The 10390-nt window shown below is 39.9% G+C and overlaps 1 protein-coding gene across 1 annotated transcript in view; it reads right to left on the minus strand.

Annotated features, from left to right (window-relative positions):
* Positions 1-1889: 1889 nt before the first annotated feature.
* The window catches only part of LOC114617794 (interstitial collagenase A), a 12216-nt gene continuing 3715 nt past the window's right edge, over positions 1890-10390 (minus strand). Inside the window, exons 7-10 of the mRNA XM_028763438.1 lie at positions 4571-4704; positions 3344-3506; positions 2739-2842; positions 1890-2561 (exon numbers count right to left, since the gene is read on the minus strand). Coding sequence (XP_028619271.1) covers positions 2461-2561; positions 2739-2842; positions 3344-3506; positions 4571-4704 — 502 coding nt within the window. The 3' untranslated portion in view covers positions 1890-2460. The remainder of the gene's footprint in view (positions 2562-2738; positions 2843-3343; positions 3507-4570; positions 4705-10390) is intronic.

A 10390-nucleotide genomic window follows, 5' to 3' on the forward strand; every position in this document is an offset into this window, starting at 1 on the left:
GGGAATCCTACCGATGGGAAGGGGTGGAAGTGGCCCTGACTCCTTTGCTTACTTGTTGGGCTCTTTTCTTTCGACTGAGTGGTCTTGCCAGGCCTTGATGTGATGGTATGTGCCTGGTCTTATTTTAGCTTGATATGTGTAGTTTGGATGTCCCTGGGAGGCCTGCTTTTTCTGAAGGGAGGCAGGATAAGCGGTGGGTCTGAGGGAAAGGGAGGTAAGGGAGAGAATGGGGAGACGATAGGGAGGGGAATCTGTAGTCAGTCAGGATCCAATGTATGAGAAGAATAAAAATGAAGACACACATAAAGCAACCAGTGGGTGTGGCAGGAGAGGTAGCTCAAATTACTAAGTTGCAAACTTCAGTTGCTATGTAAAAACACAGTGGTTTGTGATTGTAATTACAGCAGTGGGAAAGTAGAGGAGAATCTTTGGGGTTCACTGGTAAGCCAGCTCAGACAATCCCACGAGTTCCAGGCCACTGAGAGATATTGTCAAAAGAAAGGAGAGAAAGACAAACAAAGGAAAGAAAGAAGGCACACTAAGAATGAGAACTGAGTTGCTGCCTGATCCCCACAGATCTGTGTACTTGGGCCCACAGGCATATGCACCTGAGACACCAGTATGCCCCCTTTTTAACATATACCTTATACTCTTAGTGAAAATTGGCCTATAGGCCTTCCTAAAGACCAGAGTCTAGTGCAGGGTGCTTCATTTCCATGTAATAAATCCAGTGGAAGTTCCAGTCTCCACACACCTTCTGGCTGCTAGGTCCACACTGTGAGACAGAAGTTTTAATCTCTGTCATATATTATGGATCATTGTTGTGTCCATGATGTAAAGTGCCAGGGAAACAATGGACTGAAAAAACTCCCAGATTCCTTTCTCAAACACCAATCCCAGTTTATAGGGACCTAATTCAGTGCTTTCTTCACTGTCTAGCCTTTTAGCCCTGCCACATACATCATTGTCCAGTGCTCTTAAGATCCACTCTGAGCACATCGCCTTGGCACTTGATGATAACTAACAAGGATCAAGTGCTGTGATTCCTTAGCTTTATGAGACATGTCTTTCTGTAGACATGATTTAACCTATTCCAAGAAATGATCTATTTATTTTCTGAACTCAGTAAGAAGTGGTCAGCACTTTCTGGGAAGTGTGATCTTGGACAAGTTCTCTCAGGGTCAGAGCAGGCTGTGTTCCTCTACACTGCCTTTGTGAACTTTAAGATTCTCAGCTTTTGCCGAGCAGTGGTGGCACACTCCTTTAATTCCAGCACTTGGGAGGCAGAGGCAGGCAGATTTCTGAGTTCAAGGCCAGCCTGGTCTACAGAGTGAGTTCCAGGACAGCCAGAGATACACAGAGAAACCCTGTCTCGAACAACAAAACAAAACAAAACAAAAAATTCTCAGATTTGTCTCCACACTATTCAGCTGGGCAGTGTCCAGCTTTGCAGTTATGTCCTGAATTGATTTTGATAGCTACCATCTCTCAGCTCTCACTTGGGTCTTGACCTGAAGACTTGGGATTTCTCACTTCTGCATACAGCTCACTGACTGCAGGCCACCCTCAACCCCAGCAGTATCCAGAAGTACAACTTTGGGAAAATGTCACTCTCCCATTTGCCTAAGCAATGAAGCAGCATCAAATTAGAAAAATCTTTCCTGTTTTCACTTATTTTGTCTTTAAGCCATGTTTAGATTTCTGGTCTGGGACAAAAAAAATAGAGAACCCACTCATCTCTATATAGAACAAACTCTACAGAATTGTAGAAAATTCTAAATTTTTGATAAACCCATTTTTTCATGAGAATTTTTCATACTGTTTGTTTTTCATTGTAAATGAGAAAAATAACACTTTCTAATAAAAAAATAACATAATGAAATAGAGATCTTATAAAACTTTAGAGATAAGAGTGGCTTTATTTAAGTATCAAATACTTTTGGACAGGAAATGTCTCTTAGCTGGGCACAATAGGCATTACAGAATGCCAGAATGTGGGAATAAGAGATAGAAGAATTCAGAGTCCACTGGACTGTAAGATCCTCCCTTAAATACCACAACCAAAGCAGCAATGTGTTTCCTCTTGAGTACCTGTTCCTGTGTTCAGAGCCACGTTTACTCTGGGAAGAGCTTCTCTGTTGACCCTCCTCTCTTGAAAGATGAGGCCTAGCATCACAGTGAGAGTCATCCACTGAACAAATGTCCTTCTTCAGTGACTCTTCAACCATGACATGAACTTCTTGGGCTGTCAATTGTGGAACTAAACTGTTTTAGTTCATAAAATATTATACTATAAATTGTGAAAGCTTGTGAAATAAAATTAATTTGTACTTGGTAGCTCTGTGTATCAGCACTTCTGTAAGGTAAAAAAAACCCATAACAATGTTTGGCTTCAGAAAAGTATCTTCTTTAAATTATCATGGAATATGCATTTCCATTAACTTAGAGTTGCCAATATTTTTAGCAGTTGAACCAGGTACTAGAATCACGGGAATCATCAACTCTTCTTATTCGGAGGTTAAATCTGTGTTGAACTGATTGGTGGAAGAAATAGAAATTTTCTGCAAATAAAAAAGATATTTATTATATAATACATGAAGTTTCCAGATTTTGACTCAATCCTGACTTCTGTATGCCATCATCAGTATGCATACTTTTCTTTACATCTGCTGTTTAAATAGCAACACTATTACTTTTAATATTGTAACAAAATAGAGAAAATGTATTTATAATCTTACCGCCTTTCTGGAAAACATCATCAACTTTATCATTAATTCCAGGGAAGTCTTCTGCTGTTAATCTAGGATAACCTGAATCCATGGACCGGGTATTTTCATCATACCTTATTTAAAAAAAATTGGTTAAACGTATCAGCACTTTTGACCAAAATGGAGACTGCTTTAAAATATTTACAGAAAATGCAAGAGTATGGATGGCATAGAAATTTTTAATTCTTGAGATTAGAAAGGAGTGAATTGGGTGAGGAAATGTAGAATGTTGGATATACCAAACTATGCATAAGTTCCTTCTAAAATCCAATGAACCACACGGATGTCCTCTTCAGGTAAAATGCTTTGTGAATGGTAAATTTAGGTGAAAGTAGCTCAAGAAGTTGATTGCTCTTGTTCCCCCACCCTTCCATAGCACAGAATAGCAAGGCAGGCTCATTGGATTCCCTGTACAAGCGCCTCACAATGCTTGTTGCTCCACAGACTAATGGATGCTCAGTGGCTACAGCCATTCATAGAAAAGGCAGTTTGACAATGCCCTTTGCAACTCATTTAAAGATCTTTCTGTATAGAAACAACTGGCACCCTAACATTACTCATATTTTAGTCTTTACCTCCAGTACATGTGGTCAACAAAGAAATATGTTTTTCCAGTCTCTTCCTCAGAAACAGCAGCATCAATGTGTGTCACATTGCTAGGGAAACCAAAGAAGCTGTGGATGTCTCTGGGGAATCCTCTCAGTACACTTTGTTCTCGAACAGCCCAGACTTTATTTCCTGCCAATCAAATACGACAGATGAATGTCCTTGTCTATGTTTTCAGCTAAACTTCCCAAGCTAGAACAACCTACAGACTACAACTGTGCTTGGAAGGGCTTGGTATCTTCTTTGTTGAATCTTCTTTGTTGATATCAGGATCCAATCTCAAAGCAATTAAATGAGTTTGCCTTTCGTTTGTTTGTTTGTTTGTTGTGTTTTTGAGTCAAGGAACTTACACTACAACCTAGTTTGGTCTAGAATCCACTATGTAATTTGCAGCAGTCCTTCTGCCTTAGCCTTCTAACTGTTAGAATTAAAGGCATGTGTCACTAAGCCTGGTTTATATGAGATATTTTTTCCTACCCAGGACATTCTAATCTGTAACATGCTTTGAACATTATCTCCTGTTCCCCTCCTCCATTGTAGTTGAAGTTCCTTTTCAAACCCAGACCCTTGAACAACTATAATTTCTAGTCTACTTCTGTAGTAACAAATTTCAACAGCATCCTCCGAGGTAGATGTGTAAACGTATGCAGATTCAAGATTGTTATACACATTGATATCAAGGAAAAAGCCCTGGGATGTCAGGCAGGGGAACGTGTTATTCCGGGAACATGTTTCTACTTTACTAGGAGAAATCAGTCAGCAGTGCCTGGTCTGCCTACCTGCTGCTAATGGCTTTCTCCTCTCTCAAGATGGTGCTTCATATCACAATGAGGGGTCTAGGAAATTGCATACACAAAATCTTTCTGTATCATATTTTGTGGAATTGGCTCATGACTCTCACTTTTATTTCTGAGCACTCCCAAGCATATGGAGGAAGTTTAAAACACAGTAATTGCTTACAGAGTCTTAAACAAGTCTAAATAATTAGAACTCTAGTAATTTATGTCTTAATAAAAATGATGCTGAATATGCACTATAACTTTTAGCTAAGCTGATGGGCTCCCATGAACTTACTTGGAGAAGCTTGAATATTCAGAAGTCTGTGCAGTGAATGTAGCTAATACCCTTGTATCTCACTACCAAACTGAATGAAAATTTAGTTTATAAAATCAAAGAGAAACAATTAGAAATGTTACCTTTGAAATAGCGGACTTGATCTATCATACTAACTTCATAAGCAGCGTCAAGTTTACCTGGCAGATTTGGCCAGAGAATACCTATCAAATTGAGCTCAGCTTCTGGCATGAAGTTATTTACACGAATGTAGAACCTGATTCAAAAAGAAAAGAAAGTGGCTGTCAATGGATCTCCAGGGAATCTCCAGCTTCTTCTCACTGGAAAGCTCCTGTGAGCAAATATTCACTGTTTCCCTGAAGATGGGATCAGGCATGGTTTCTGCTTGATGTGCTTGTTTCTTGATGGAAATACTCATGCTGTGGCAAATTTTGAGACTGGTGGTAACACATCACATGGGATCCTGATCATTTGGAGACACAGATGGCATAACCAAACTCAAGAATATAAGGAGTAGAGGCATTGTGAACAGGGGTGGGCTAGAGCAGAGCAGTGAAGTGCTGGCCTGGCATGCATGAAGCTGGGCATTTGAGCCTCAGTACTATCAACGAACTTCAGTACTCTCAGTGCTTCAGTGAAGGCGATGACAGAGCAATGCTTTATTTCTATTACTGGTGGTTCTAGTACAATTTAATTTAACTTTTATATTGGCTGTGATTCACAAGCAATTTTCATAAACCTTTAAAATTTATAGTCAGCTTTGGTGAGCCATGAGGAGCAGGCTGTAGCATGTGACCAACTGCAATGCAGCATCCTGTGCCAGTATCCTGTATTCAGTGAAGGTCATTATCTCTGAATATGTGAGGGTGCATGGATACTCCTGTGGATACCCAAACCCAGGGAAGATTAAATCCATTATAGGGGGTATAATTTTCAAAATATAATTCATGAGGCTATCACCACAGGCCCCTCTATGCCCATCCAACTTCTCCACTCAGCTAGATCTTCTACATCCTTCACCAGGGTCTAGCCCAGTAAGTCTTCCTGATCCTCTCCAACCTCTTAGATCTAGCTTGGGTCCCATATCCAGCATCCCAGATTAGTCTATCTGAACCACAAAATTTTAGGCTTTTGTTACAACTCTACCTTGCTCCCTACAGCTCATACGCCCCACCAACACTACCTCCAAACTTTCCACCAAACCAGACCAGCTCTTATACTCCATGCTTACACCATGAGGCACAGGACATCATAGTTAGAATGTTAAGTTTGCATATCAAAGAAAGTATACTGAAACTTGCAAGGGAAAAAGCACAAGCCACATATGAAGGGAAACATATTAATGACACATATCTCAATGGAAACTTTGAAAATCAGAAGCGCCCACACAAGTATATTCCAAGTTCTAAAAACCTATGGCAGGTAGTCTAGGTTAATACAGCCAGCAAAACTATCCACCTTAATGGAAGGAGAAAGAAAGAGGTTCTATGATATAGACAACCTAAAAAAAAATTCTATCTAAAACCCAAATCTAAAGAAAATACAGTAAAAATATTTAACGCTGAAGAGAGATGTTGGAAAAATATGAAGCCATACTTATTAAAATACATCACATCATTGAGGATACAAACAACGGTACATATCAACAACCTGACCACAGTTAACACACACACGCACGCACACACACACACACAAATTACACACCAATACCACTGATAAATATAGACATAGAAATACTTAATGAAATATTTAAAAGCCGCATGCAGACACACAGAGAAACAGTTATACACTTTAATCAGGTGAATTTTATCTCTGAAATGGAGAGATGATTCAATACATGTAAGTCAATAAATTCAATAAACCACATAAGTGGGCGTAACAAAAATCACATGATCGTCTGAACGGCTACACAAAGAGCTTTGATAAAATTCACCACGCCCTCATGATAAATGTCCTAGTGTATGCGCGATTACAGGGAATACACCTAAAAACAATAAAATGTATATATATAAAAAGCCTGCATTATTCTATCTAGAGAAACGTTTGAAGCAATCCCACTGAAGTTGGGACCCAAAACAGGAAGAGCCACCATCCCTATCTAGTCTTTCTCAGCATCACGTTCATAGTACTCATTAGTGTTAGTATGTGGTTCCTGAGTGTGCCCATGAGAGAGTCTCTGCCTGTTGTGCCTTCTCTTGGGCTCTTTTGCTCCTGTTTGCTTATCTGGTCCAACTCTGATGTTTTGTTGTTTTTATCTTACTGTATTTTGTTGTATTTTATTATTGCTCCTTAAAAGCCTGTTGCTTTCTAATAAGAGCTAGAAAGAGAGTGTATCCAGATGGGAGAAAATCTATGTCAGCTCTACATATGGCACAGTATTAATAACCAAAGTGAGCAACGACTCAAAACACCCCACACTAACAAAACCCAAATGACATATTAAAAGCTGGGCTTGGGACCTGAACAGAAAGTTCTAAAAAGAAGAAAAGAGATGACTAAGAAATATATCAAAAAACAGTTCATTGTTTCTAGCAATTAGGCAAATTCAAGTCAAAATACCTTTTAGAGTTTATCTTAACCCAGTCAGAATGGCAATGATCAAGCAAAGTACAATGAATGCTATGTGAGGGCTGGGAAAGGGAACAAAAGGAACCTCATTCACTGTTGGTAGGAGCTGTAAACTGGGGCAGTCATTACAGAAATCAGTGTGGACTTAGCCATATCACCCCTTGGCATATGCACATAGATCCCTGCTCGTCCATGTTCATTGCTGCTCTATTCACAACAGCTAGAAAATGGAAGTAACCTAAGTGTCCTTCAACTGATGAATGGATAATGAAAATGTGGTTCATATATACTACGAACTATTATTCAGCAGCAAAGAGAAGAAGAAACTTATAAACATTGAAGAGAAATGGATATAACCCAGAAAGACAAACAGCACAACAACAGTTCTAAGTTGTTGGAGTTCTAAATAGTCAGATGTGAGTACATACTCTAGAGTAACTATAGTAATCAGAAAAGTAAAAGGGGGCATCACCAGGGTAGGAGGGTTGGGAGCAATAGCGAGGGAAAAAGTAGGACACAAGTGATTTGATCAGAAAAAGGGGAAAGGGGTAGCTCTAACTAGGAAGGGGGATCCAGATAAATACAGAAGGAGGGAAGAGATGTCTGAAAAAGAAACAAGAAGTCATACTAATAGCTAACTTCATAAGAAAACCCCTACAATACCCATAAGTCTCTCTATAAGTATACATGCATAGTTTTAAGTAAGATTTTTACATCTGGGCTAACAATGATCTCTCCAAGAGCCAAAGACCACCCAATAAAACCCTAACACTATGTATGAGAAGTCCTCTTGTGAGTTCCTGGTCAGAGTTGTTCAAGAGATTCCTAAAACATTATGGGCTATAGCTAATATCTTTGGTTACTCTCTAGAGGTGGAAGATAATTCCCCTATTGCTAAAGATATCATACACTTCAGACACAGGGCCTAGAGGCTCTTGAGCTGAAACTAACCTGAAAGCTTCCTTCCTGAGGACTAGCTATCATGATACCAGAAGGTGCCATGCCAGCTTCCAAAGGAGGGAGGCATGCAACACTCCTACCCAGCTATGGCATCTATGAACTTCACCAACGACCAGTCTGGTACTATAACCCTGAGGGTCCAGTAGTGGCACGCATACATCGAAGGTAACCAACAGCTCTCTAATTGTACTTCAGACATGCTCAATAAGAGATAAACTATGCAAGAGCTACTGGTGTCATGGATCTTGGCCACTTGACTAAACTAGCATGGTCCCTAACTACATTCTAAATATTTGTTGTTTTACCCATAGATAATGTAGTCTCCACTCCTCAACAAGGAAACTTTTCTTTGCAGCAGACAAAAAACCCTACAGAAAACCACAATGGATAAAAATATAGGGTTGTAAAGCTCAGTCTAGGTAGATATTTCTTAGAAGCGCTCCCATGTGTAAGGCTCAGGGATCACTGAGGAGGGTGGAGAGCATATAAGTCCAGAGGACAAGGGAGTTTGCTGTGAGATTATGTCTCCTAGGAATGTCAGAAGCTACACCTTAAGTCTCATCAATATGACTACATAAACATGTGCTGAACAAGGACAACAGACTTGCCACAGCAGACCAGTAAGGCCTACAAGAGCTCGGCCCTACACAAAGAACCACAGGGAGCTAAGAGATACTGTGACCATGAGAGATAGTCTTCTCCAGGGAAAAGCACACCAATTGGTAAACCGATACCAAATGGACAGCCCTAAAAATATACATACAAGTAATAGGATACGGAGTGAGCAGCTTATTTTCAGGGATTTGCATACATAGATGCATGTAAAAACAGTGATAAAAAGTCCATGAATTTGAAAGAGAGCTAGGAAGGGTGTATTGAAGGGGTTGGAGAGAGGAACAGAAATGGGGAAATGAGGTAACTATATTATAATCTTAAGTACTGTAAATGATAAGTATACACAATCTATGAACATTTTGCTTAAAATCATCTAAGAGTATTTATAATCCTACTTACTTGGCTATTATAAAATATTACTTTGGCATAATAGCAAGAAAACTTGGTACAGATGCAGTTTTAAAAGTACTGTTTAGATACATAGATCTGTGATGAATTGAATGCAAGCATGTGGAAGAGAATACAGAATACTGACTCCACTCACATGGACAGGGTTACCTAGGTCATGCTTTCCTTTTTTAATTTCTCAAGACACTAACCCAGGGCAGCTCTCAGAATAACGACCTTGAATGTCTTTAAAAGAGTTTTTTATTTCTTCATCTTATTTTATGTGTATGAGTGTTTTGCCTACATGGATGTTTGTATACCATTTGCTGACCCAATACTCACAGAGGTTGTGAGCCAAGATGCTGGTGCTGGAGCCCAAATCCAGGTCCTCTTCATGAACAACTATGCTCTTAATTCCTCAGCTGTTCAGCCCAACCTTGAACCTCTGAAGCTCATAGGTCTTTTAAGTGCTGTGATTACAGCTGTGTCCTATCATACAGTTTTATTAGATGCTTCAGGTCAAACCTGGTTCTTTGTGCATGGCCTACCTACTAAACCACATTCCCAGCCCTTGAGATTTCCTTTAAGGCTATGTTTCAAAGCTTCCCATCATGCAGGATTCAACCTTATCTTTCATTCTCATAAGTAGTAAGAAGATCCTAGAAAGCACTTGGAGCCAATATCTGAATGTGGATGTAGCCACAGCATAGCCAGCCAGGGCTGTGGAGTTCCTATGCTATGCTCACTTTTCAGTGGGAAGCATCAGGTATGCTACTATGTTTCCTGGACCTTTAGAAATTCCTATGGTGTGGACGCAGTGTGGTCCTTCTGTGGAAGGGGACTGGCATGCTTTCAGGTCCACACACTGACAGGGAATTTTACTTCCCTCCTCTGAGGAGGTGATGCACAGCATCCTGGTTGCTCTTCTCTGCCTGGGGGAAGAGCTAAGGACTCAGAACTCTCCAGCAATGGCTTCTTCCCTCCTCTTCCCTGAGCCTCTAAAGGGCAGAGAAAACTTTCAGGAGCAGAGCAAAGCTGATAAAGGGGTTAGAGGGCCATATACATACATACATACATACACACACAAATTTTGGGAAAATGTATCTTAAAATGAGTTCTCCTTGTAAAGTACCATCATACTCATCAACACACAGATTAACATGCCTGAAAGAGGTCTGAATTGGGGCCCAGGAGACTAATATACACTATGCCACTCATGAGCTCTGTGTTCCCTGGGAAACTCTCTTTTATTCTCTGCCCTAATTTACAGATCCATAAAGTGGCATTATATTTTAAGGTTTTCCATACAGTCATACTATCTCTGAACCAGCTGACCTAATGCATATGAAAAATCAGTCATTATAAGTTGTAAAAATGAAGAAAAAGAGGGGTAAGAGATAGTATGACTGTAT

The sequence above is a fragment of the Grammomys surdaster genome, unplaced genomic scaffold, assembly GCF_004785775.1.
Source record: "Grammomys surdaster isolate TR1022 unplaced genomic scaffold, NIH_TR_1.0 138, whole genome shotgun sequence".
Classification (NCBI taxonomy): domain Eukaryota; kingdom Metazoa; phylum Chordata; class Mammalia; order Rodentia; family Muridae; genus Grammomys; species Grammomys surdaster.